Source organism: Melospiza georgiana, chromosome Z, assembly GCF_028018845.1.
Source record: "Melospiza georgiana isolate bMelGeo1 chromosome Z, bMelGeo1.pri, whole genome shotgun sequence".
NCBI classification, from domain to species: domain Eukaryota; kingdom Metazoa; phylum Chordata; class Aves; order Passeriformes; family Passerellidae; genus Melospiza; species Melospiza georgiana.
This window is the reverse complement of record NC_080465.1, coordinates 19,383,838-19,411,816: the sequence shown is the minus strand read 5'-3', so window position 1 is coordinate 19,411,816 and position 27,979 is coordinate 19,383,838. Positions and strand designations below refer to the sequence as shown.

Here is a 27,979-nt window from a genome sequence, read left to right as displayed (position 1 = left end):
TCCTTTCTGCTTTCCAGAGTTGAGAATTCTCTGAAGTAATTGAAATGTAAATCTCTCTTATACATTGTCCCAGGGACAGTTAGGGAAGTTTTGGCAAAGTTCTTTAAAGAAGGGAGGGGTGCAGATGGTTGAGCTGATTGGGGGTGGGGGGGGGGTGTAATTAGTGCACAGCAGCATCGGGGTGAATCCTAAATTTAAAATTAGTTCAAAACTAGGATTTGGATGACTACTACTTGTCATTGCTTGAAGAATCTCAGAGTCCATAACTTAGTCTGTCTCAGTGGAAGTGTGCGATTAGGAGAACTGAGACATTGGGTTCTGTTTCCACATTTTCATTGCTCAAGTATCTTCAATTCCTTCTGTCTCTCCTCCCTGCCCATTTGGATCACCATAAACAGTAAGCTCTTTGAAGCAGAGACCATCTCAACACATTCTGTGCAGTTGCAAATCATTATCTTAACACTTTTGCTCATCTACACTAAAGATTTTCCCTTTCAAAGATACACTGGTGGCTACAGCAGAAGAGAAACATCCTGCACATCAATACTCTTGTTAATCATGTTCAACTCATTTAGCAGCTAAAAAAAAAAACAGAAAAGGATGTTGATCCCAAGAACCTTGATTTTTACCTTATAGCTGTCTCTTATATCTTGCTCAAAGACAAATAGTGAAAATTAGATAGATAGACAAAATTTCATCTGCTGAAAACTATTTATGTCACATGAGCATCTGATGGATGTTAAATGTACTCAGTGCAGACAGCTCAGTGTGCAAGCTGTAGTGCAGGCTGCAGACTGAGCTCTGCCAGGACATGAGCCTGAGCCTAAACAAGAAGCAAGAGGCCATGGACTGCTGACCCTTTGCATATCAGAGGGCACGAGGACATGTGGCTGGCCAGGTGATGGGACACCAAGACACAGTAGGAGCCGAGGGTTCTGGATAAAAATGTAGAGTTTGGTGTGCTTAGACTGTGAAGGTATAAAAGCCCAGGGATTCCTTTGTTCAGGGTCCCTCCTCAGAGGCACCAGCTCAAGCTATTATCTTGTTATTTAGTTATCACACCAAGATTAAACTATTTTAAAGATCTTGACATGTGAGACTTTGTTTTAGGAAACTTGGGGTTGAGCCAGTGAGGAATGCTGGTCTGACTGTGAGCGGGGAGATGTAGCTGCAAAGGGATTCCAGCTCAGGTGGTGGAAATGTGACTGCCAGAGTGGCTCCTGGGTTGTTGGACAGGGAAGCTTCCTTAGCATGGAGATTTCCTGTTACAGTCAAAGAGTTTTTCCCTTGTGCCCTGAAACTGAATGAGACTCATGCCTGGGCAGTGATGTCTCAGGATGCGCCTTAGTGATTGATTGAGAAACAGAGAATTCTCCTGAAAAATGATCTTGGGAAATTCTTTCCCTTCTGTTTGGAGATGTGCAGACCATGGCAGAACTACTGGGTGTGATACCACAGCTCTCCTGCTCAGGTCTGCCAAATGACTCATGCTGTAACAGGGACAGCATGAAAGTTACTCCTGATGTCTGTCTTGACATTTGGGGCACTTTGATCTCACTACAAAGTGTGCAGCTTTCTCCATTAACTGATCACCTATTCAGAGATATGAGGCTGAGATCTTCAGTATTTTGACACAGTGACCTATTTTTTTATCAACCCTTTAGCCTATCATTCATAAGTAGTTTTACCATCTCATTTGGGTGTTGTTAGGAGATGATTTTTTATAATATTGCATATTTCTAAACTTCAATAAGATGAATGCCATAGACAATAGATATCAGCAGACATCATCTCATTATTCAAAGCATTACCCCTTTACTCAGCTAGAAAGTATATATTCTCTGATCAGAGGATTTATGTTACTCCTCTTATGACACTAGATCAACTTAGATCAGCTAAATTATTAGGTATAAAATTTTAAATACCTTTTTAGCTTCCCTCCAAATATTTTACAGTAGTTAATGAATTAAATTGTATTTTAAGCTGACACCTTCTCATCCCAAAATTCCTTTATCATTTTGGAGGATGGCAATATAAAGAAGACATTTTAAAAGCCTCTTTTTTCATTTTACATGCACAAAACTAATATTTAATTGCTATTTAAACCTGAATTATGAGCCAGAAGTTGGCATATACCACAGTTTAGCTAACATTGCTAGACAGGCTATATTAGCAAAGAAGCCAACCACACAATAAAAAGGAGCTATTCTGCTGCTAGACATAAATCACGTTGCTGAAGGACATAATCTGTACCTACAATGGATACACGTGTAAGAGTTTTGTGGGTTTTATTTGGCACAGAACCACTACATTGGTTAGAAGCACTGGCAAACCTCAGATCTAAGCATTAAATGCTCAGACTCTATTCACCTCCACAAAGGACCTGCTGGACTGGGGAGCTAACCACAGGGAAATGGTACTGCAAGCCCACTAAATGGAAGCAGGCAGAGCCATCAAAAAGGTGAAGATCTGGTCCCATCCAGAGCACAGCTGTGTGGGATGGGCATGTAATAACTGAAGGATTTATTAGGTCTGCAGTGAGTACCCACACGCCCATGGCCAGGAGGAGGTAGGGAAGCAGCTTCTGAGTCACTGTGCCTCCTGGGCCAGGACCTAACTTTTAATCAAGACCATTCAGAAGTGATGCCTGAGCAGAGCCAAGGAAGGCACCTGAAGTCAAGATGCAGTCAAAGAGGGATATGGGAAAACAAAATCCAGCTGGGGTTTGAATAATCATACCTCAGCATAAACCAATTAAATACTTAGGCCACTCTTTTTCACTCTTCTCCTTTTAATACCTGTGTGGTGGGAGCTAAGCTGATATGTAGATTAGAAAAAATGCTGGAAGTAGAAGCATGTACTAGAGGAACAAGTTCCAGCCAAGACACATGGGAAGGCAGCTTTTACTTCAGCTACCTACATTAGTTTTATGAGCACTTCTATGCACAGGTGATATGGATGCACTCATGTATTTCATGAACAATAACTAATTAACTGGTATGTGGGCCAAATTAGAGAGAATCACTCACATCTTAACACTAGCAGATCAATGCAGCTGTTGATTAAAATAATGCTTATATTCTGTAACCATTTCCTACATGATCTGAGGTTCCATTTTCTCTGTAGCATCACTGAAGATAATGGGGACTTTGAGTCCTCACATTGCAATCAGGAAGAAAAGTATAACCACATAATTGCAGTTTGCATTTTATCTTCTGAACTGGCTTATGTCAGTAATGTCAAAAGTCAAGTTTCTGAACTCCACTATCTTATCTTGCACATTTGACATACCTGAGCTCACAGTGTGTGTTTCTTTGCATGTACACTTTCAGAGTTATTATATCAGTAAATTATCTGTAAGACGAAAAATTCTCTTTTGTAAATGCCAGAGTTGCTCTGTCTGTGGACTCTGCAATCTTCATTAAATTAAGGTTATTTAGTGCACAAGAAGCACATCTCAGCTTTGAAGATGATGAGGTCATCTTCTTCATGGTTCCTCCTTGTGAAAAAGACCATGCTACAGAGGGAAATTTCTGGTGTTTGTTTTGCTAAAATGGTCCCTTCAAGACACTTCCACTTGTTTCAAATTAGGGAAAACCCAGCTGCTCATTTTACAAATGTATGGACCAATGTAAAGTGTTACAATCCCACAGCAGAGTCAGTGTAGAAAGACAGATGTTTTCAGCTCCTGCTAAAGGTCTTTTTCTCTTCCTCAGTTAGCCTTTTGCTGGCATGCTTTTAGGGTTCACAGACCCCCTCTGCTCCACACGACATCTGCAGAATCAATAAACTAGCAGTTTCGGTACTAGATCCCAATAAAGATTTTGAAACTTTAATTTTCAAATATTCCTGAACCTGACTCAGATGCTTATGTACACTAGTCCTTAAACTTATTTATTCTTTAAAAGTTATTTTTCCTAACACCAAACACAGAAATTAATTTTTTCTTTGAAGTCAGTTGAAATCATAAATCATTATTTTGAGGACAGGGGCCAGAAAATTGTTTCCAGTATACAGGAGCAAAGATGAAAGCAACATGGAATGTGAAAGAGAAAGCCAGTCTCCCAGTATGAGCAAATGGCAAATATGGGCTTCCTTTTTGGGTCAAATTTTGTCTGACACAGAATACTCGTCTTTTAATGTGTGCAATATTCCATCGCTATTTAAAACATTCTGTGAACTTTCAGGGCAGAAACAACAAAGTCAACAAGCAATACAGCATAATGGGAACTCTTGACAGCGAAATCGGCAAGAATGAATGGAGAAGGTAAACTGGACTTGACTGAGGCTTTATTTTCCCTTTTTCCATGCAAATACTCTTTCTTTGAAGTAACATTAGCAAAAGCAATTCAAAGCTCAGCTATGTGTACACAGCACTGTTATTTCTTTACAGAAACTTTTGTTGTAATAAAAAAAGTAAGACCTTTTACCTTGATACAGAGCTTTTCATCTTCAAAGCATTCTCACAGATACATTCTAGCTAATCTGAACACAGTTTAACACAGTTGATGTGGATTACTATCACAATTCTGATTCAGAAGGGACAGAGTTTAGATTACGTATATGGACGAAAGTATTTGATGTCTGAAGAGGGATTAAAACTCAAGGGTCACTACATCCTAATTGCCCGCAACAGACCTTTCCTCAGCTTTGGTTTGTACTGTGAAGAATTATCTTCCTATACACAAACCGTTTTCTGTATTTACCTAAATAATATAGTATTTTTGTAATTAAAGTGTTTCTTACACTAACATGTTTCTGTCCATGTGATCAAGGTTTCCAAACTCTGTCAGCCCTGTGACCAAAACTGTTAGAATAGTTGTGGAGGACTTAAATTGTCAGGTCTTCCCAGACTTCTAAGGACTTTCAGAGTTTTCGGGAATTGGCTACATGTAGAGCTCCACAAAAATTCCCTTGAGACATAGAAAAATTACTTTACATTTAAGTTTGAAAGGCATTCATCTGATACATTAACTATCTATTTTCATCTAAAGGTTCTTTTGTATTTTTTGAATGGTGTAATGGTTAAATTATTTTTATGCATTATTTTAACTTCAGCTAAGGAAACACTGCCCATGAGACAGCCAACAAAAACACTGCAAAATCAAAGCAGAGAAATTCCAAATAATTGTGCATTTATTTTATTTTTGAAAAAATGAAACATCATATAACTGTTCCTCTTTATTCAGATAAATGGATTTACAGTTTGTCATTTAGAATATGAAGTACAAAATGCAATCTCTGCGAAAATACAAAGCTATCACTTTATTTTATGGCGCTCTTTTCTGCAATGCCATAAATGGAATTGTGAACTGAAATTGCAACATCTCTAGTAATCCTGTAACAAGCTTTTTATAAGCAATTCAGCAGAGGAGAATTGTAGGATTAAACAGAAAGACTTGCCAAGAATTATTCATTAAAAGATTCTGTACATTAAAAGCAGAATACATGCCTTCAACAGAACAAGAAATACATGGCAAATTTCAGTCTTATTGTGGTATTATGGCTACACACTGAAGCCATAAAAGAAGTTAGCTGTAACTTCAACTGAAGAAGTTAATATGTGGCATCACTCATGTCCTTCTTTCTCTTTGATTTTCCAAAGTATGCTCTACATTTTGACCTGCAGTAAGAAAGTTTCAGCCTTTGTAACAAACATCCCAGCAGCATACCGAGATTGCCAGCACACACCGAAGACAGTGTTTAAAAAAAAAAGTGTTTAAAAAAATAGTGTTAAAAAAAAAAAAAAAGTGTTCAAAAGTGTTGAAAGCTGCACAGAGAGCACATTCCAGCTGAAGTGTGAGTTCAGCACTAGCTCCTACTACCTTATTTGGAATATCCATTTCTTTCAGTATACTTTCAGTATACGATCTATTCAAGATCATAGCAGTTAAAATGTAGGACATATGTCCAGTGACGAATCTGAGCCTGCATTTACTAGCAGACATGTGACAGTTTTTTAACAGGCAGGTTAAGTGGCATGTGAGAATAGCATGCCTGGTGGCCAAGGTGTCTCCAGTCGATAAAGTTCCTTCAAAGAAAATATATCAAACCCTTTTACAAGCAAGTACTCCCAATTAACAAGATAGTGGCTCTTTTTGAAAGCTATACATTTTATTAAAAATATATATAAATTTGTAATGCCTATAGAAATAAAATGCACAAATATATAAAAACTATTGATGTGTCTGAAAATGTAGGATTATGGTACAGTAAAACAAGTGTTCCTCCTAAATGTATGGACTGGTAGCAACAAGAAAAATACCACAGATAGGAAAATCTTAATTATTAATACACAATAAAATGTCTATCTTTTTCTATCACTTGAAGCTCTGTTTAGCTTGGAGAGCTAAATATCCGTGTTTAGAATGTCCATCGTTTAGCTTGTGTTTAGCTTGGAGAGCTAAACATGTGTAAACTTTCTATGTGTCTGTACTTCAAAAAGAACTATTTTTCTTTTTTGCAAAATGTGCTCCAGTTTGTTCTCAGACATCTTTTTGGATACTGAAAAGACAACTCTTAATTCAGAGTACATTAGAACTCTAAATTAATTAGATTTTTTTTATTTAAAACAAACCTCTTTTACTTAGTTAAAAACATTCTAAATTAGGAATTTTCATATAGGTTAGATTTAGAATTTAGATCTCATTTTGCCGTTCTGGTACTCCAAGGCTAATTAGCACTTTTTCGCTTCATGTTGCTGGGGTTTTTTTGCTTCAGGCATGTGTGGCTCAGTTTAGCTCCACCTCTGTTGGCAAATCCAAGGATTTGAATGGGGAGGGGGGCGAAGTCAAATAAACCGCTGTTTCCGGGAATATGGAAAGGTGATCCGACTGAAATCCGACTGAAATATAACCCTCTGACAATTACGATTTCAGAGAGACCGAGCCAGGGCTCGGCAATCTGAGCACACAGTTGCACCTTCCGGTAGACAAACTATTTCCATCACACCTCCCGTAGCACCACTCCGGCTCCACGCAGCAGGGGCTCCCAGAGTCGCCGCGGAGCCTGCAGGTGGGAAGGATTAAGGAGCAAGCGCGACGGGCTTGCGGCGTTGGGCACGGCAGGGCGCCCGCTCCCCTCACGGCCCGGCGCTGCCGGGCCCGCGGCGCGGGCGGGTGCTGCCCCCTAGCGGCGGGCAGCGCCCTTCCCCGGCGGGCTGAGCGCGGCCCCCGCGGCACCGCCCCGCCCTCCCGCCAGCATGGCCGCCGCCGCCGCTGCCGCCTCCGTGCCTGTGAAGGTAAGCGTGCTTCCGCCCAGCGGCGCCTCAGGAGGGAGGGGGTGGCGTCCATCGTCGCCCGCAAACCCTCCCCGCCGCCGTCTCGGGGCGGGTGCGGGAGCCAGATGGCGGGAGCCGTGCCGCTGCCCTTCCGGCGCTGCCGACCGCGTGCCGAGAGGCGCTGCCTTCTCTGCTTGCTTCCTTCCTTCCTCCTTCTCTCCCTCCTGCCCGCTGCATTTTTCCCCCCTTCCTGCCGGCTTCCCGCCCTCCTGCTGCGCCGCCTGTCGGGAGCGGGCCCGGGAGCGCGGTGGCGCCGCTGCTCTGGGGGGCGCCGCTCCCTCGCCAAGGCCCGTGCAGGGGCGCCCGCAGCCGTCCCGGAAGGGACTTTTTTTTTTTCTTTTTCTTTTTTTTCTTTTCTTTTTTTTTTTTTAATTCGGAGAAATCGCCTTTTCCGGTTATCTGACCCACGTGCGGTGTGTTGGGTTTGTCAGTGAGAGGAATCGTGGCGGGTCTGTAGCTCTGGGCTCTGTTTTTATACGTGCACGGAACTCTAAGCTTTGGTAGAAGTAAGCAATGCAAAACTTCCTCTCTTAAGACTAATTTCTTGTGGGCTTGAAGAGCTGCTTAGAGCGATGATGGCACCAGGGGTGAGCAGGCCGGTACTCAGGCTGAAATTTGAGTTTTCACATACTGTGCGTTATTTTTCTGCCATGAAGTAAAAAATCCCAGTCCTTTTGGATGTAGAAAACAGTTAGAACCCGTCTTCAGTGTACAGATTTTTTCTCTAAAGTACAACTTATACTTAGCTTGATGTTTGTCTTCTTTAAGCAAAATTATTTGTAATGCTATCCTCGTCCCTTTCTCAGTATCCCCAAAACGGAAGAGAAGAATACAGAAGGATTTGTGTGTGGTTAGTTGTCAAAAAGACCCATAGATGATCATGATATGTACTAGTTTAAGACCCGCAGGTGAACAAGTGTAGGCAGTCACTACAGAGATACCACCATGCCTTTCACTTAAACCTTTGAGAAGTTCATCAAACACCCCATGAAGAAAGGCATACACACTTTAGTGTGATTGTTTCTTGGACTTTGATGAGAAATGGGTTTGATTTTTGTAGTTACTGTTGTGATAACTTTTTGTTAGGTTTCACTTCTGTTGCTCTTCACCCCACTGTTTGAGATTCGCTCTATTGTAATGCCATTTTGCTTGAGATTTAATTCCAGATTGCCTTTGATACAGGCTCCGTAAAATTTTACAAGTTATATCCTTTGTGTCCCCTTGTAGGATGCAAAGTCTGGAATGGAGAATACAGTCCTACATCTTTCCATTCTTGAAGTCATTTCTAGGTGTGCGGTCAGTTCTCTGGCTTTTGAAGAAAGGTGAAACTCTTCTTCCTTGGTCACATCCTCTCTGCCTTCCCATGTGTTCAGCTCCTGGGCTGCCAGCTGGGAATAGAAGTCAGCACCCCTCACCAGGGTGTTGTGGTTTAGACATGATGCTCCCCAATCCAGTGTTCCCACTGAAGCCACTCCAAACTACACATCATCCCATCCCCTGCAGCAGAACGAGAGGAGGGTTGGAGGCACAAAAGGTGCAGATCATGGGTTGAGATAAGAACAATTTACTAGAAACAACAATAAGATAAGAAAAACAGTAATAACAGCTATATAATTGAGAGAGGTGAGCAGCTAATATGCAACTGCTCACCACTATGCACAGCCCAAAAATACTCAATTGTCATGCTACCCTGACCCCAGGCCCCTTCCCCTGTTTTTGGAAAATGTTACTAGGTCATGTAGAATAACATCCAGGTCCTAGTCACGGCCCTCCCAGACTACTGCAAAAATTAATCCTATCCTGGCCGGAGCCAGGATGTAGGGTATTTCTCCCACTGACCCTAGAGCATTTGCATTTGTTTTGATAATTCACTAGGAGATTTGGAAAGCAGACTTTAGTATGGAATCAGATTTTTCTGTCTAGTTCCCAGATACAAATAGTATTTCTGGAGATCATGTAAACTAGAGGAAAAATAATTGTCAGGTAAAATTAATTTTAGGATTAGAGCTGCTAGCTCCAAGTTGACCTTACATGGCTGGAGAAGCAGCTACTTCAGAAATCTCTGCTGCCTAACTTTCCTTCCACTGAAGTAGCTCTCCAGTGAATTATAAGTGAGCCCAGCATTTCTCTAGCCAGGGTTGCCTCAGGTAGCCTGACTGCCATTGCGACAAGTTTGCAGTGGGTAAGAAAGCGCAACAAGCTCAACATAGTCTGGGTCATCTGTGCTTTGGGCTCTGCACCGTGGGAGCTGTGAATGTTTTGCAAGCTCGTTACAGCCTGCAATTTCTGACAGCAGGGCTATTGGTGTAGAATCCTGGGCAGGAACCGAACAGTGCAGCCAAAGTACATATTGATGCTGCTGCAGCCCCTGAGTTATGGAGCCTGAGAGCAAATGTGAGAGCAACCACACCAGGCCTGTGCTGCCACAGGCCAGGCATGCTGCTTTCTGTACACTCATGGATCTGTGTGTTTATAATAACCTTAAAGCACTGCATTTCCAAAGTAACTTTCATGTTGTGCATCTGTAGCTACTCTCTCCCGCATTGCACATTTTTCCTCAATCCCAACAACTTTCACTTTGCTAGAGGTAAAAGTTCAGTTCCCTTTTGTATCCTAAGTCATAGGCCGCTAGTGTTATACCCGGCTAAAACCAGTAAAGTGACTGAAGGAACCTTTTCCCCTCCCCCCTAGATTGAAAAAAAATGAGAAAGGCGCTATTTTGGTCCTGTCCTCTGGCAATGTAGCAATCATCAGTGTTTACTGAATATATGCATGAACATTGTTAAGGACAGTCTTTTCTGGATTTTGAGTTTTGTGGTTGTTCCTGTTGCAGACCTTTCGCAATTCTTAAGGCAATTTGTTATTCATCCTAAACTGTGCGTAGTTTTCAGGATTTTCATGAGCAATCCACGTCAGAACCTTTGTGTTAGCTAAGCAGCACGAGTAACACGGGAACAGACCCATCAATATTCCTGTGTCTTCCCTTGAGCTCGTGTGTGTATTCCGGGTCGGAGTGTGTGGGTCGGCGCTGCTGTTTCCCTTTGCGCTTCTCCCCGTGCTCCACAGGGGGGTAGCAGAAGGAAGGGGGAGGCCGCTTGAAACCATTTCACGGATCCGCGTTTGCCCCACCGGCTGTGGAAAGCTTTGTTAAAGAGGTGTTCGTAACCAAGACCACAGAGCCTCTCATTGTTGAAAAGAAGTGCTTAATGAGCCAGCTAATACGTTGGTTGAACAGATGGGATCTCTACGAATGTGAAAGTAAGAAAAAACTGGAGTAAGAAACAGCTCTCTGCGTGTTGTGGAAGGAGGGGTTGTATGTTGGAGTCTGGAAGTTTTACTTGGGAAGTTTTCAGTCAGGATAATAAGTTACATCACAAAGGTTCAGATTTTGAAGCAAATCAGTCATGGTTTCAGATTTTGAAGCAAATCAGTCATGATATGTATTCAACTTGAAAGTGATACAAACTTTGCAACAACTGATCACACTGAAGAAAAAAAAGGAGGCACTCTTTTTCTCTATGTGTGATACACGGTGACATAACTTTTAAGTACCATTGCTAAGCTTTCTGTTGCGAAAAGCTTGACAATAACAATTCCGTCTGAAGAGTTACAAGTGTTCTGAATTCCAGAAAAATCTTCACTTGATTGAAAATCTAATTATCCCTTGAGAGACAAAAAACAAGTTACTTTTCAATGATGAACTAGAAACAAGAAAAATCAGGTGCATTTTTCTTAGCTGGAATTTGAAATCACAGGCAAATAAAAACACAAATGGGATTTTAAATGGGAAAACTTAGATTTTGTTGAGTCAGCTCAAAAAACTAATTTTTTTTTCCCCACAAAGTTTTCTTTCTTTTGGAGGTGTAATACCATAGAGAAATGCCTGTGTCCTGGTTATGGCTATAGTAAAAATTTCCCCTCAGTCACTGTTCCAGTGCTCTGTTTTGGATTCTGAATGAGATTGGTGTTGATAACACACTGATATTTTGGGTTTTGCTGAGTCATGTTAATCCTAAATCAAGGACTTCTTTTTTCCCTGTCCTATGCTGTGCCAGGGAGGGAATGGAGGGGGTACGCAAACAAAACTGGGAAGGAGCATAGCTGGGGCAGGTGACCTAAACTGATTGAAGGGATATTCTACACCATGGAATGTCATGCCCACTGTATTAACTGAGGGAGTTATCCAGAGGGTGAGCATTCCGGATTTGGGAATAGGATCTGGCATTAGTCAGTGGGTGCAGAGCAATTGTATTGTGCATCGCTAGTTTTTCCCTTTTTTACTATTGTTACATAATTTACCCTTGTTATAATGTTTTACTTTATTTTCAGTTATTAAGCTTTTCTTATATCAACATACAAGTTTTACTTTGATTCCACTCCCTGTTCCACCAGAGTGCAGGAGGAAAGAAGGGGGGTTTGAGCAAGTGGCTGTGTGGTGCTTAACTTCCAGCTGGGCTTAAAACTATGAGAGCTTGATATTCAGTATGGTGGTTATATGTAAGACTTTTTGTCTATATAAACAAAAACCCTTTGTTTTAATGGGCTTTCTACGTGCATTTCTCACTCATTACAGGCATTCCCAAATAGTCTTAATTTTATATATTGGAAATAAATGTTTAATGGCATATCTTTGTGCATTTTTTTCATAGCTTTTTCTAATTTGGTACTTAAAGAGGAGAATCATGGGGTAAGAAATTGGCAAGCTAAATACAGTTGTTTAAAATCAGGTATTTGAGATTTGCATTCTGGAAAAGTGTGATGAGCATATTATGATTTGTTGATCTGTTGTCTATCCTCCTCCTGCGAAGAAGATACATTTTGTAGCTTCCTGGTTAGTTTTTCAAGCATGTACTTAAATGTGAATTGCAAGAAGACTAATATGTACTTTCTGTGTAAGATTGGAATTATTGGTGGAACTGGCCTGGATGATCCGGATATCTTAGAAGGAAGAACAGAAAAATATGTTGACACTCCTTATGGCAAGGTCTGTATAATCTTTTTATTTATTACTGAAGGTTTTTGCCAATTCTCAAATGTTTGCATGCTTTAAGAATTTTCAGAGTGGTAAATGAATGTATAAAGGAGGTGGCACAACTATTTTTAGTTGCTATGTATTGTGGGATTCTTAGTTTGCAAAAACAATGTATTATTGCAAAGATTATGTGCAAAGGAGACTGTACCTCTTCTCATTGGTAGATTGGATTAATTTAGAAACTCACTGCTGAATTTGCAATCAAGGGATAAACCCTCTCTTTCAATTTTGTACTGGTGCATGACCTGTATTATCTATCAGATTGGTCCAGGAGCCTTTCTGAATTGCAGAAGACTCTCCTTTGAGGTATATGAGATACCATTTTCCCTGTAACTAATGAATTACGTCTTACATGCCAATGTAAGATCATGCTTATACCCACATCATTTGAAAATTAAGCTCTGAAACGGTGTTTGTGAGGCTGGTACACTTAAACAATTCTCCTTTACATTGCTTCTGCCCTTTTCCTCAGCAGAAGGGAGTGGTGGCTGGGGCTGTTGCTCTGTACACAGTGCTGGGTACATTTTGAAGGACAATTCCTGGCACAAGGCATTTATAGTACAAGCAGGCAAGACAAAGGATGAGGGAGTTTTATAGGCAGGAAGTCAAGGGGTAGGGATGTTCTAGTTGTCACATGAAGCTCATGGAAGAATTCAATCTTAGGTAATCATGTCATAGGACATGGAGAGTCTGGGTACTTTATAATTGTCATTGGAATTATATCTTATGCAGTCTATCATTGTATGCTGGTATACATACAAAAAAAATCTGGTATCTGATAGCAAGTGCTATTTTGTGACTGGAAGCTTACCAGAAAACTCAGTGGTATGGTGTGTGATTGAAAACCAAATCCATGCCTCCACTCAAAAATGGTTTAAAATGGAGTATAAAGAGCAAGAGGAGTTTGTATCCACACCATTAGGAAGGGGAGTATATTAAAGGAAGTGAAAACATAATCACAAGAATGCATTTGACTTTTCTATCCTCTTTCAGAATTAGTTAACAAATTGTAGTAGAATGAAGGGAACTTACCTCCTCTGTTTTCTTTACTCTGGCTTCCAAAAATAGCCAGCTTTGGTCTGAAGGAGAATCCACTGGCTAAACCAAACCAGTTGCCATTGCATTTCCTGTTTCTTGAGAATCATGGATGTTCATGACAGCATGGATGTGTTTGGAGACTGCTGACAAAGCAGAAGTAATACTATGCTTGTGGCAGATATAAACTGAACCTCTCCTATCTAGGACAGATGGAACGCTTCTCCCTCACAGGGTTCTGTTCAGATCAGAGTTAAGAGTACAGTGGCAGCACGGAATTTGAAGATCTGTTCTGTCACAGCATTGGGGTGTCACAGGATTTGGGGAATGCAAATTCTGCAGTGCAGTAAGTGGCCTACAGTAGGGTTCAGTGTTCCTGAGAAGAGTAGGAATACTTGCAGGATGGCTCCTGCACAAAGGAGTGAAATAATCTTCATTGGCCGTGCAGCTTTGGTCAGTACAGAGGGCTTTTTTACTATTTTTTTTCTAACTAATAAGTAGCTTATCTAGTGATTTGGGGTTTTTTTTCTGTGTTCTTCACAGAATGTAAGATAAATAGCAAAAAAACAATGTTGATGCCTATTGTGGATTGTGAGAGACCTTGATCAATTGACTGCCTGTGTCTGAGCCTGCATGTTACATATTTAGCATAAATATGTAACTTAAAAAATAAGAGCTCGTGAATATTTTTTGTTTTTGTGAGGGGGATGAGAATAGAACTGAGATACCATAGTATGAATCCAAGCCTGAATTTGAGGTAATGTCCTGAGTTGAACTGGGACTGTTAAACTGACCTAAATGGAGTCAGGACACAGTCGAAGAAGGACAGCACAGCCAAACAGGGAGCTTTTATCTTTTTACCTGTAATGGCCTGTCTTCCTTCTTTCTATAGATCTGAACTTCTGATAATCAGGCCATTGACCTGATAGTTGTTTAATGTAGATTTCCTCCTCTATAGAATCACATTAACTTCAGCGACTAAATGCAGTTTGCAGTTCAGCAGCTGATGGATCAGCCTTCATGTAAGATGTGCAAAGCTTAGTCCACAAGTTACAGTTGCACAAAGTGCAATGGATTTTGATTGAAATCCAATTAGTATTATTAATTATAAGTAGGTGGATCAATATTCACTTACTTTGCTGCTGAGACTATTTAGTATTCAGGAAGGAGGTGTTACACAACCTACCACTCATTTTAGAGCTACATAGTTGAGGGGAATAGCTATTGCTGAATGCTAGAAGGCAGTTTTATTTTTTTCCAAGTGTGCCTGGAAAAGTTTAGAAGTTTGTAGTTTGTTACTATTTTTTTCCTAAAGGTTTGTTTTGTTCTTGATTGTTACTGGAGTAAAACCAAATTGGGGCTTTTCTGCCATCAAGATACTTTTTCATAGAGCTGTGAAATCAGTGGAGACATAATCTACCTGAAATTTTAAGATGTAAAGGGCTTAATTTAAATAAACTTCAGAACTTTGTGGCCTTTGATTTCCTGAGAAATCGACACGAAACATCAACCTATTTAGTTCGAGCAAAGCTAGGAAGAATGAGAATGAATGAATGTCAAGAGGAAATTGCAAGGCATAGTTACTAGAATGTATGTCTGTTTCCTTCTGTCATGTAAAAATGCAAAGTGTATAATTCCACCTCACTTAAATCTTTAATTCTTAAGTTTCTAGGCAAGGAAACTTGTGGCAAAAGATTTTTGACTGAAAAGCTTTCTGGGTAGATGTTCCTTGGCACCTTTGACATTTGACAGCAGCAAAATACATTTTTGTGTAATGAAAAAATGCTATTTTCTTTTCTTTTAAAACATGAATAACAGCTTACTTTTTCTTTATAGAGAGTCCTTGAATTGTCTTCTGCTTTGGCCTTCTTGAATCCTAAGAATCATTTAACTACAAAATTTAGCATTAGGGAATGTGGGAAATATGGAAAGGTTTAAAATAAGCTATTATGGCAATTTTTTGCTGTTCTGTATGTTGACATTGGTCGTCTGTGATCTATCAAGTTACATTAGTAATAATGAAAATGCAGAACAAGAGATTTTTAAAAAAACTAAGTATACTTACAGCTCTTAATATTCCAACTGTCTTTTCTCCTTGGCTTCCACCATTTTCAGTGCATCAAAAATTTAGTATTCTATGGAAAATATCCCAAAACTTTTTGAGATTCTATCTCCAGATATGGAAAATATTATTCTCCTACAGGATAATAGATGCTGTTCCAAGCAATTTTATCTTCGTCATTGAATTTTGAAGCTCCTAAAAGCTTTGTTCAGAATATATTTTCAGTTAGATTCTCTTCCTTTCTGGCTGATGGATCTTTATTCTGAATCACCTTCCCTGGCGGGCAAGAGATCTTCCCACTCTAGAAAATTATTCTAGGGGCTCTGTGGTTTTTTTCTGGTCAGAAATATATCTGGCAAACAAAGCAGGGGGTCATTCCACCTTTCAATTGGGTGATTTTTGCTTGTATCAGGAAAACCTGATGCATCAGGAAAACCTGACCATGTAACATAATACTTAATCTCTTGTTCTACCTCCCCAAAACAATGTACATTGTGTGGTACCTAAACTAGCTCACAGGTTGAATGGAGGCTTGCAGAACCTCTGAAATAATTTTTCATCATGAGTGTTCCGTATTCAGTTTTCTGTTCCAACTAGCCTCTGAGAAGGGAGACCAAGGGAAAAATTAATTCTGTAGACAACACATGAACAGTACTTTATGCATATTTACACTATAGACAAAGGGGATTTATTACGATTATTTGTTATTGTAGTAATTTGAGGTTAATTGCCCAGGGTTTTATTCTTCCTTTTCTGTTTTGGAACAAAGGGTATATCATACTTATATTTTGTGAAAAGAGGGAAGTAGTTAAAGACATTTATGAATTTTTAATGTTTGAGAACTTTTTATTGGACCTTTTATTAAATCATCCTTTAAAAATACAGTATTAGAGCTTTGATTTCAAATTGTACCATTGAAACTTTTTACTATTTTATCATCACTCCTGGCTGTGACCATGATAGTAGAAGAGAGGTACAGCACTTGGAAAGAAGTAGTGGGAGAAAGAAAGCAGAATGGAAGTATACATTAGCTATGTTACATGGTTAACACGTGGTTTGAAATGTCTGTTTCTGTAACTTTATGCGCGTATGGATAGTTGGTCCAGCTATTCAATCTCTTTACAAACAACATGGATGAAGGGATAGAATGAACCCTAAGCCAGTTTGCAGATGTTACAAAATGGGGGGAATGGCTGACACACCCGAAGACTTTTCTGCCACTCAGAGTGACCTTAGTCTGGAGAAGTGGGCATAGAGATACCTAATGGAATTTAACAAGAACAAGTTTAGAATCCTGAATCTGGGGTTGAATTCCCACCTGGGGTGGGAATAACCCCAAGTACCAGCACAGTTGAGGGCTGACCTGCTGGAAAGCAGCTCTTGGGGAAGAACCTGGGGTGGTGGATGACAAGTTCACCCTTGCAGTCAGGAGGGCCAATGCTGTCTTGGGGTTCAGCAGCTAGAGTATGGCCAGCAGGTCAAGGGCTGTGATTCCCCTTCTACCTGGCCCTGGTGAGGCTACATCTGGAGTGCTGGGTTGAGTTCTGGGCTCCTCGGTGCAAGAAATACCAGGAGCTATTGGAAAGGGTCTGGCAGAGCCATAGAAGTGATTCAGGGTCTGGAATGTGTCTCTTACAGGGAGAGACTGCAGAAGCTGGGCCCTCTTAGTCCAGGGAAGAGAAGGCTGAGGGGATCTTGTCAGCACATATAAATATTTTAAAGGTCAGTGCCCAGCAGATGATACCAGACTCTTTTCAGTGGTGCTCAGTGACAGGATAAGCAGTAATGGCCATAAACTAAAACACAATATGAGTAAGAATTTCTTTACATTGAGGGTGGCAGAGCACTGGAACAGGCTGGCCAATGAGGTCATGGAGCCTTCCTTGCTGGAGACACTCAAAGCATCTGGATATATCCCTGTGTAACCTGCTCTAGGCGAGGCTGCCTTGGCAGGAAGGCTGGACTAGCAGACCTCCATGGGTCTTTTCCAACCCTAACAATTCTGTGATTCTGTGATCTTTTTTTAATGTCTTTTAATGAAGCATGATGCAGTATCTGCAGTTCTTTTCTTAAAGTGTTCATCCATCATTTAGCAGTGCTCTCTTTGTTCCAAGTGTTTCTTTTTCTCTTCCATTTTTTTAGAAATGCTGTGCCAGAAAGATACTCAGTAAATCATGTGGAAAATGTGCAGAATGCATTTTGTGGAAATCCATGCAAACATGTCAGTCAGACTGTTACACAACCATCCTGAAGCCTTTTGAAGTGCTAGGATATGAGCAGATAAGGAAGGAAACGCTGGCTACAGCAACTAGATTTTGAAGCCTGTGAATTTCAAAGCTGTTATGTTCTTTTTGCATCATCAATGTATGCCAGAATTCAAGGGAGTTCTGTAATGGGAATGAATATCAAACTACCCTAAGTGTTTTGAAAGTGGGTATAAATTTAAATCTACCTCTTGGAATAAATTTTAATCTGTTACTTATAACAAAGAGCCCAGTGTTTAGTTTGCTGACCTTTTTAATGGGAGGCAAGAACTGTTGCTGGAAATCCTCTTTAGTTTTTAAGAGTATTTTTGTAGTCTTTTGGGGACTTAAGTTCCCAATTTTAATAAATGCTTATTACTTAACACAGCAAATGTGTGTAAATGAAACAAAATCTCAAGTGCTAATTTTTGTGGATCTTCCTTGTTATGGAATGTTGCAATGCAAGTTGCTGTGGCCAGTAGACAGCAAGGCTTTTGCCCTGTGTGAAATTTCGCTCTTAAAGCCATGTTTGTTTGAGAAGACTGTATGTGAGGTAAAGATTAAGCACTTAAATATCAATAGTTTAATATTAAATGGATACGTGGAAAAAAAAAAAAGAAGAAGAAGTCAGAATAACTACTGTTCTAAGCATAAATTTTCTGGAATATTCAGTTTTTTAAAAAAGAAGTAATAAGTGTCTGCCAGAATTTCAACCTTGGTGATTGAGTAAGTTATGGTGCTTTAGAGAGCTTTCAAATTAATAATTACCAAAAAGAGCAGTGCAATAGGAAGTAGAAGATTATGGGTTTTTTAGAAATGGGTATCTTTAACGTGGGACTCCTATATCACTTCACTGTCAACCTCTGCAAATTTTCAAGTGTATAATAAAATCAACAGCTGTAAAATAAATGCTAATTGAAATCTTGCATCTAGCATTATAATTTTATTTCTTTTCTATCAAATACCTGGCAGCAGAACATTTGTAAATGCAAATGTGTGAGTCAAGACACTTGCAAACTTGTGATCAGTAAGTAAACCATGGTATTGTTAGTAGCTGTTTTAACAAAAAGGAAAGCTGTGGCATAGCATATTTCAGATCCCTGAAGGCCAGGAGCAGAATGCAGCCCATAGAGCAGTTAATTGTAATTATTTATTGTAATGGTGATTGATGACTTGGAGGATGCCTCTCGTGGGCACGATGACCCGTCTCTGTTGCAAGGTACACGTTCCAGCTGGACAGCTAAAATCAAAATGTTCAATTGTTCTGGCTGGTTGGTAGTCAGGAAGATTGTATTTTCTTGTTGGGTAGCAGTAAGAGAAATCCCTAGGATGAGAAAATACAACACTGCTTCTGCCACTTATGTACCAGAATTTCTCTGTTGTATCACCTTTCATTTCCCAAAAGCAAGACTCCCAGCAGCAGGGAGGAGCAAGTTTTTCAGGAAGGTGGAGTTGAGTGAGGGATGGGTTGGAGGAATCCAGAACTCTTCACACCCTACTGCAAGCCCAAGTTAGAAAGGAGACAGAGAAGAGAATGGTGAGTGTTATGGAAAAGCACAGATTAAATGGTTTTTATGTTGGAAGAGGGCTTTAGTAGAGAATGGCACCTATTTAGCAAAAAGAAACTGAAGTTTACAGGAAAGAGAGAGTCATGCTAACCAATTTGATGGTAACCTGTGCATGCTACTATTTTTGTGTTTGAAATACTCTTTTGATATGTTAGAAAGTATTACAGTTTCAAGCCCTAAAGAGTTACAATGTTAATTTTTGTCTGAATACAGAAAATTTGTGTAATTTTTGTGTAATTGTGTGACAGTAATCCTTCCTGTTTCAAGTTTGATCTTCTTGTTCCAGGCTGTTTTACTAACCAGTCATATCAAAATACAGGGCTGAGCTCAAGAAAATGTGAGAGTACAATGGTAACCAGTATTTTCTTCTGTAACTATTGTGGTTATTTTTAGGTGGTAGTAAAGGTTTGTAATGTGATTGTCAGACAGTAACTCATTCTTATGTGTTTGTCTTGCAGCCATCAGATGCTCTGATTTTGGGAAAGATCAAAAATGTGGACTGTGTGCTCTTGGCAAGGTAAATGAGCATTTTAAGTGTGTTTGTATTAAACATCTTAAAGTCTTCTCAGAATTTTTTCTTTTCATTAGGTGAACTGAATTTCTATGCTGACATGATCTTAACTCTGTATTGTTGCTGGCAAAGTCCAGCACAAGTTTGGGTTTTTTCATAAGCAAGTTTGATGCTACAAGGACTGAGAGTATTAAAAATGCTGTCTAGGTTAGGTAAAAAAATCTAGTGGGAGGTATTATCCCCGTAAGAATGGCAGCCTCAGGGCCACCTGCTCTGATGGGGGATAGGTGATGCTGATAACCTTACTAATTAGTTCATCTGCTCACTATGTTTGCAGATTTCCTTTGTGAAATAGAGAAAATGTTAGCTTCCAGATTAACTATGTCTCTGGTACCACAGGTTATTGAGTCCTCCTGCTGTTACTATTATTGCTTAGGAGACAGCATCCCCTGCAGTTCTCCCTCCCTATATAATTTTTATTCAGACATTTTTACTATACTTGAAGAGACTCTGGAAGCAGAATCTGCAGATGAGTGAGTAGAAATTTCCCACTGGTTTAACTTTGGATGTCTGGGACCAACATGCTATTGGATTAAATGTAAGAATACTAACACACCTGGTCAGAATGGTCAGAGCAGGTGCTGATGACAGTGTCTCTCAGCAGGCCAAGTCAAGTTTATTAGTCAAGCACAGGATCCATCCAGGGAATCCAGGCAGGAACCTTAGGAGGTAAGAGACAAGGCTGTAGTGTGTGTCTAAAGCCCATCCTGCTCTGGAGACAAAGTACAGATAGGTCTGAAGGCTGTGGGGCAGACTGAGCTGGGGACTGGCACACTGTGACATAGCTGAGGGCAGGGGTGAGGTCTGGGGCCTGAGCTTGGAGGCAGGAGCAGCCAGGCTCACAGGCATCAGCAGTTTCTGTGGAGGCCCAGGCTGAGACTGGCCGGGGCACTTAGGACCCAGTGGTGCACTCAGGGCCTGATTCTTTTCATTCCAGTGTTTTTCCATTAAAGCTGCTGACTGCTAACCATCTCTGTGACACTTCTGTCTGTGGTTTTACTTTTCTTATCTTTCACGGACTTTGCTCATGTATTTGATTACACCTGGACAACATTTTTCTCATTTTCTCAAATAAACTGCAAAGTCAAGTTCTTGTTGCTGTACTGTTGCAAGCTAGACCTTGGATGACAGATGTCTGAACAACTTGGCTGTGGTTACCTTCTCCCTGGGATTTCTGACCATTCATATAGAAAACTCCTGAGTTTACTTTAGGGCTAAGGTACCTGCAACTTTTTTTTTTTTTTTTGTGTTTTGGCTTCTGAACCAGATTGGAAAAGAAAAGGCATGTATATTCCATAAGAAGATTATGACATCAACTGCAATAAAGCAATAGATCTGTGTGCCATTGGCCTCAGGAAGGCTAATGACAACACGGGAATCCTGACTGACAGTGCTTGATCATGTTGTGTGTAGTTCCTGAATGATCAAATTCTTAGGGCTTTTTAGCCTTTGAAAAAAATCAGTTGAGAAATTAAGTTCCTTCTTTTCTCTTACATGGTTGAAAATAATTTTCTAATGTGTTTAATCATGTAAATGATGTGCTTCTGTAGCAAAGACAGTGATAGCACAAAAGCTTGTGCTCATAAGACCAAGTATTTCCTGTCTTGGTGAAAAAGAATACTGCAGCGGTATGAAGTCATACTTTTATTTATGAAAGCTGTCAGATCACTTAAAGATCAAAGAGAAAAATGTGATGATTCTACTGTTTTCTTTGGAAAGATGACAGATTAGAACACAATGTTCTGTGATGTGCTGCTCTTTGTGTAGGAGAATACAAGCAATGCTTACAGGCAGAATATTCGTGAAGGTGCGTATAAATCTTCCCTGTAGTGTTTGGAAAAGGGGTTTCAGAATCTATGGAACTGAAGAGAAAATTCAGAGAAAAGAAGATTCAGAGAATAATGCTCATTTTATTCTTGAGGCTGCTGAAATATATTTGAATTATATTTTTAAGGTTATTTTCATTACAATCTTGAACTTAAAGTTTTGCATATAAAAAGAAAATTATATCACTGCTTCTTAAATTGAATTCCAGGAGAAGCTCAATACATTTAGGAAAGCAAAATATAGCAGAAGTAGCAGAAATGGTCAGTTCCGCTTCCAATATTGTTAGGGGAAATATGTTTCCTGAAATTCTCCTTACTTGGAAGAAGGAAGGCAATTTGAGTCTGATTTATTTTACTGTCTTACTTCATGTATCTTTGCAGACATGGAAGGCATCATACAATTATGCCATCAAACGTCAATTACCGTGCCAATATCTGGGCATTGAAAGAAGAAAATTGTTCCCATGTATTAGTGACTACTGCCTGTGGCTCATTACGAGAGGAAATACTACCTGGTGATCTTGTCATAATTGACCAGTTCATTGACAGGTGAGTAAGAAGGAGGAAAAAGAGGAGAAATGGGGTTACTCCATATAATAACATGTTCATCTTAAATTAGGTTTTTTGAAAAATAAGATGATAGCTCCAGTTGTTCTGTCAAAAAGCAAGATTCATTCAAGAAAATATGATAGGAAATGGGAATGTGATTATAAGAAGTTCTGTTCTAACAGACGCAGAAGTACTAGGCTTTGAAGAATGGCCATAAATGAGCTAAAGTGTAGCTCTGTGGGAAGACTGTTCAAAAGTAAAAGATGTCTTCCGTTGTCAGATGTGGGAGAGAAACATGAATAAAAGCACAGGCCATTCCAAGCTTTATGAAGAATCTGAAAAGAGATGGAGTAGTACAAGAAAGCATAGTAGGAGTCAGCTAGGTAAATATATGTCATAATAGTGAGGTCCTGCAGAAGAGAGATAAATGCAGCACAACAGCGAGAACGAGGAGGTTGTTTTAAAACAAGAATAGATGCTTACATATCTTATTTGTTAAGAAACATAAGGAAGTAAATTTGTTTCCAAAAGTCTCCGTACACCAGCTGGTCTATCCTTCTTGATCACTGACTAGAAAAATTCAAGCAAAGCTAGGGGCAAAATAAAATTACATTTAAAGATCACTAGCAACACCAATAATTCAAAGATCTGGTTGCACATTTTAAAGGTAAATTTACTTTTAATACTTGGAGGAGTATTATATCTTGAAGTCTTATTTTGTAATTCCACATGGTTTGAAGTATTTAAAATGGCTTATGCAGCTTCATTGGGCATTTGTGGTGCTGTATTTAATTGCCAACTGAACATGTAAACCTAGATTGTTCCCCACTGCAGTGGGGATAGCACTGCAGTGCTATTCAAATTTTCACTTACCTACTTTTTTTTTGCATGCGTAACTGAAATGCTTTTTTTCTTGTAAGAGTAGGTTTTAGGTACAGCGTATCTAAATTACTAAGTAGCCTGCAGGGGCAAGCCCCACATAAAATGCTTCCTGTTATACTAGAGTGAATTTTGGGGTGAATATGAGATATATAGCTGACAATACTATTTTTTTTTTTTTTTTAGTATTGGTACTGATTTATGTAGGAAAGATGTTAAACAGACTTGGGGACATGGTTTGAATGATTGTGAGTCAAGCACCAGTTATTTTGCATTATCACCTGGCAGACTCCTGCGTAAGTGACAGGAGCCTCTATTTGCCATTGGTGAACCACACCTAGAGTACTGTATCCAGTTATGAGCTCTACATTGCAATTTGGACATGGACATTGTAGAGAGAGCCCAACAGCGGACTATGAAGATGCTAAAGGACTGGAGCATCTCTCCTAAGAGGAGAGTGAAGTGAGGAAGTGGAACTTCCCACTGAGGAAGTGGGACTGTTCAGCCTGGAGAAGACTAGACTCAAGGTGAATATCATTGATGTGTAGAAATACCTGAAGGGAGGGTGCATAGAAGAAGCCAAGCTCTGTCCAGCAGCACCCAGGATCAGAGGCAGTAGGAACAGACTGAAACACAGGAGATTCCCTCTGAGCCTCAGTGAACACTTTTTACTGAAGGTGACTGAGTACTGGCATAGGTTGCCCAGAGAGGTGGCAGTCTCTGTCCTTGGAGATACTCAAAGCCATCTGGATATGGACCAGGACAACCCATTCTATGTGGACCTCCAGAGGCTACTTATGCCCTCAGCTGTTCTGTTTTCTTTTAGAGTTTATTCAGATAGTCACCAGTCGTAATGGTGTAGCCTATTTACGAGCAGTGTTTTGTCTGGGCAAGTAAGTTCCTGTTTTGATGTGGGCAAGTGGAAACTTGTTCCAACTTGTTTAATGGTATCAGGAAACCAGAAAGCTTCTCAGAAAAGCATGTGAAAATGTTTCTATGTGGAAAATTATATGTAATACAAATATTTCAATCATCCCCAAATGCAGTTTAATTCAGAAAACTGATACATTGTATTAATGTGTCTTTTTTGACAGCTGAATTTCTGTGTCAAGTCTTTTTCTCATAATGTTCTCTGCCAGGGAGTGTTAGACTGCCAGGTCTTTGCAGATCGGGTCTGCATTTAGCCCTTCACAGAAGTCCAAGAGTGATTGCATTATATAAGTCACTATGCCAACAGTCCTACTGATTGGAAGATATTTTCATGGAACAGAATATTTTAGTTGTCCACCAAAGTCTGAAAATACTGAATTTTTCTGAAATACTTTCTAATGGAAGATCAGGGTCATGCAAACAATGTTAAAAGTCTTGGAAAGATGGTACTGGTTAAATTTGCAGAAACAGTTATTTCTCTTAAAAGTTTCTCTGGCTTCTATATAGTGTTTAACCCATGCCAGGCAGTACATAGGAAGTCATGGTCTAGGTGGCAAGGCTTTACTCAGGCCACCATTAAAACAGTGCCTTCTGGTGTCCAGGTACCTTTTAGTGTCTGTCTCTATATATATATTCTCAATAGGGAGAATTCCTATTCTCAATTCTCCTTATAGGTGTGAAGCAAAAAGAAGGAATAGTGAATAGAAATTGAAGAAGAGCTAGAACTCAGCAAAAAACTGTTGGCAGCTACTGTAATTTGCTCTCCTTGGGCATGTGCACCGTGAAATTAATGACAGGATTGCAATATAAGAGGTTGTGTAGAACTTCTGCCTAGCACAGATTTGATTTTCAGTGTGAAACACTGGATAGGTGTAATTAGAACTGTGTAAGATTTCCAAACTTTTGAGAGCCTAATTCTGCAGGCCATTACCTCACCTAGTGTTTGATTCTATATATAGTCTCTGCTTCCTTGATACTTATTATATTTTGTGTATTTAAACAATAAAATATACATTTTATTAAATAAATACAAAAATACATCTTGCTTCCAAATCCAAAAATAACCACTTGCTACTATAGGCTGCAAAAGTTGTTCTCTTCTCTAAAAAGGTACTTTAAAAATATAGGATAATTTTTTTTCCACCTTTGACTCCTGTTAGTTAATTGCAGTGCTGTTAGTCAGCTGATGACATCAGGCTAATTTAGGGCTTTAGAATACTTTCTGTTTGGTTCTGATATTTGCTAGGAAGAGAAGAGCAAGACAGGAACTGCTTACTTGAATGACTGAACTCAGTTGGGGAGATGCAGAAAATAGCTTCCTGTAACAGCTGCCAGTTTTATTGTTTCAGTTCTCTGTGACACAAACACAACTACAATTACTGCAACATTGTCACACCTTTAAATTTTTTTGTAAAATTTTCTTTCAGCGTCCTTGAAGATGCAGAGCATACTGAGATTGCTTTTTATGCGCTTATGCCAGTCCGAATTTACATTTTGTTTTTTAATTACCAGTAGTTTGATAATTCAACCCTACTGGAAGAAGAATGAAGTTGATGATGGAAATGATAGAGGGCTCTTTGTCACAGATGGAAATGACTGGTTTGTTCATTTGTTTGGGTTGTATTTTGCTTCCTAGAATCAGTCACAGTCAGAATTGCCAGAAAATCCTGTGTTACTGTGATAAAACCAAAATGAAGGAGCAGAAGCCACCTTATTGTCAGATTAAAAGTGTAACTGTTGCTGCAGGTACAGGGGCTAAATGGGGTTTAATTTCCAGGTGGGTTTAAACTACAACAGATGGAGAAGAGAAATTATCTAAGTGGAACACATGTGGTCTATTGCTCAAAGCATTTATAGGTCTTATTGTTGTTGCTTAGTCCCGTGCAGCTTGTATGAACGATGCTAAACATAGTTGGATTTCTTTATGAAACCATGTAATGATGTTGCTGTTCTCTTCAAAGAACACAGAGTATCTGAAAGTCAGATATTACTATTTCTGCATATGAAATCTTTCCTTGGGCTTTTCTGATTGAAAGTGCCTGGCTAACAGCATCTGCAATACCATAATGCAGGAAATGGATTGTGGCTTTTACCATTTCCTCCAACTCTGAATAATTAATTAGCAGACAAAATAGAAAAATGGGGAAAATTGCATATATTCTATTTGCAGTGTTTCAGAATCCCATAAAGGAAGAATTAATTTTAGTGTTTCAACTGATTTTAACAGCTGTACGTTTTCCAGATGTTTTTAATTTGTCTGTTTCTTGTTTTATAATCTCATTCTTAAGAACTGGTGATTGGCAGTACTTTGCATTCTTAATGCATCCTATTGATGCATTTTTGATGGATTTTTTTTGTCCAAACCTACTCTTAACATATAAATTGTATTTAAAACCTTCTTTTAAATATTTCCTAGTGAATTTACTGGGGACCTGTTATAAAAAGTATTACCAGCAGATACTTTGTATTTCAACTGCAGATTGAATTTGGCTATTGTCTTTATTTTCTGCTGTAAAGCACAGTAGGGAAGAAGGGAGTGTCTGAGAAAATTATTCCAGATGGTTTGCACCATCCAGTTGGGTGGATTAGCTTGAGGCAGTGCTTTTGAGGTTAAAGTGGTAATGGGTAGCAGTTCCATGTGTTCCAAAATGGCATGCTGAATGGTAATTTTAATTTCTGACCATTTCAATCCATTGAAAGAAGAGAAAAAAAGGATTCTTGTACTTGGAAGCTGGCACTGCAGGTGTGTGTGATCTGAGAATATGAGGTTTTCAGAACATCCTGTTCCAAGGTTTTTTGTAGTTGAATTCATACTTCCTTCATACTAGAAGCTGTTTCTGTAAATTCCTGTCCTTTGGGACGTAGGAATGCAATGATACAAAAAAGTTCTATTTTGACTGGCCTTGTGGTAGTTGAGATTTTATTCCTTCCCTTTCTTAAAGATTACTAATATGTTTTTCCAGAGGTTGCATGCCTGACTAATAAATTAGCTGGTTGTTTTGCAGTAGAATCGCATCACAATAGGGGTGTTTGTGTCATTTAGGAACAAATCAGAGTTTCACTGTCTTGGTTAACAAAAGATTTTCATAATGAATTGACAATGGACTAGTGGAGTAACAGTTTTTTAGTCTCCAGCTCGATTCTCAAAGGTCTGTACAGAGGCAGAGCAGGATTACAGGTGGTCATAATATCATCCTGTTTTTTCCTTCCACTCCCAGGGATGCTGTTTTTTGGTTTGTATCAATTTGTTGCTTTCTTTTTTTGTTTTCTCTAAGCAAGTTTTCTGCTTTTCTAGGACAACTAAAAGACATTGTACTCTATATGATGGGCAGCATTCCACTCTCCCAGGAGTATGTCATATTCCAATGGCTGAGCCTTTCTGCACCAAAACCAGAGAGGTTAGTGAATTCTGTAATAGTGTTAAGAAATGTTATTTTATGGCACTTATTTGTGATATATTAGTCTAATTGTGCATTTTTAGAAGACAGAGGCAATATGCACCTCTTTATCCTGTTTCTCAGATACATCATGGTATTAAGGATGAATGTAACATTTAGAAAGTATGGGAAGTAAAAGATCTTGTGTCTGTCTTCCTAAGTCAGTTGGCAACATATATTCCTACAATCTTAATAACAGGACAAAAGATCTTTATTTTAATCAAGTAACCAGCCAAGAAAGCAATGAAGTGAACAAAGCAGTTAGAATTAGAAATTAGTTCCATTTTTTTCTGAATAAAGATGAACCTATGGTAATGACACTCTACATACTCAGATATTTAAACAAGTAGTGCTTTCACATTCACAAAAATAGCAGTATTAGCATTTGAGCTTTTGTGTATTGTAGAGGTGGGTGGTGGTGGAGAGTCAAGGCTTAGGATGTTAAGCATTGAAACAAGCCAAATTGTATTTGCCATTTATTCTTAGTTGTTGCTCTCAGTTGCGTCACTTTTCAGGCTTCTCAGACTACAGAGTGTGAAACACTTCTCTGTTTTTCAGCACCTTTATA

The 27,979-nt window shown here is 39.4% G+C and overlaps 1 protein-coding gene across 1 annotated transcript in view; it reads left to right on the top strand.

Moving 5' to 3' along the window:
- The first annotated feature begins 7,187 nt into the window (after window positions 1-7,187).
- MTAP (methylthioadenosine phosphorylase) overlaps window positions 7,188-27,979 on the top strand; it is a 32,136-nt gene continuing 11,344 nt past the window's right edge. Inside the window, exons 1-5 of the mRNA XM_058044432.1 lie at window positions 7,188-7,240; window positions 12,177-12,263; window positions 19,678-19,736; window positions 21,998-22,165; window positions 27,270-27,372. Coding sequence (XP_057900415.1) covers window positions 7,202-7,240; window positions 12,177-12,263; window positions 19,678-19,736; window positions 21,998-22,165; window positions 27,270-27,372 — 456 coding nt within the window. The 5' untranslated portion in view covers window positions 7,188-7,201. The remainder of the gene's footprint in view (window positions 7,241-12,176; window positions 12,264-19,677; window positions 19,737-21,997; window positions 22,166-27,269; window positions 27,373-27,979) is intronic.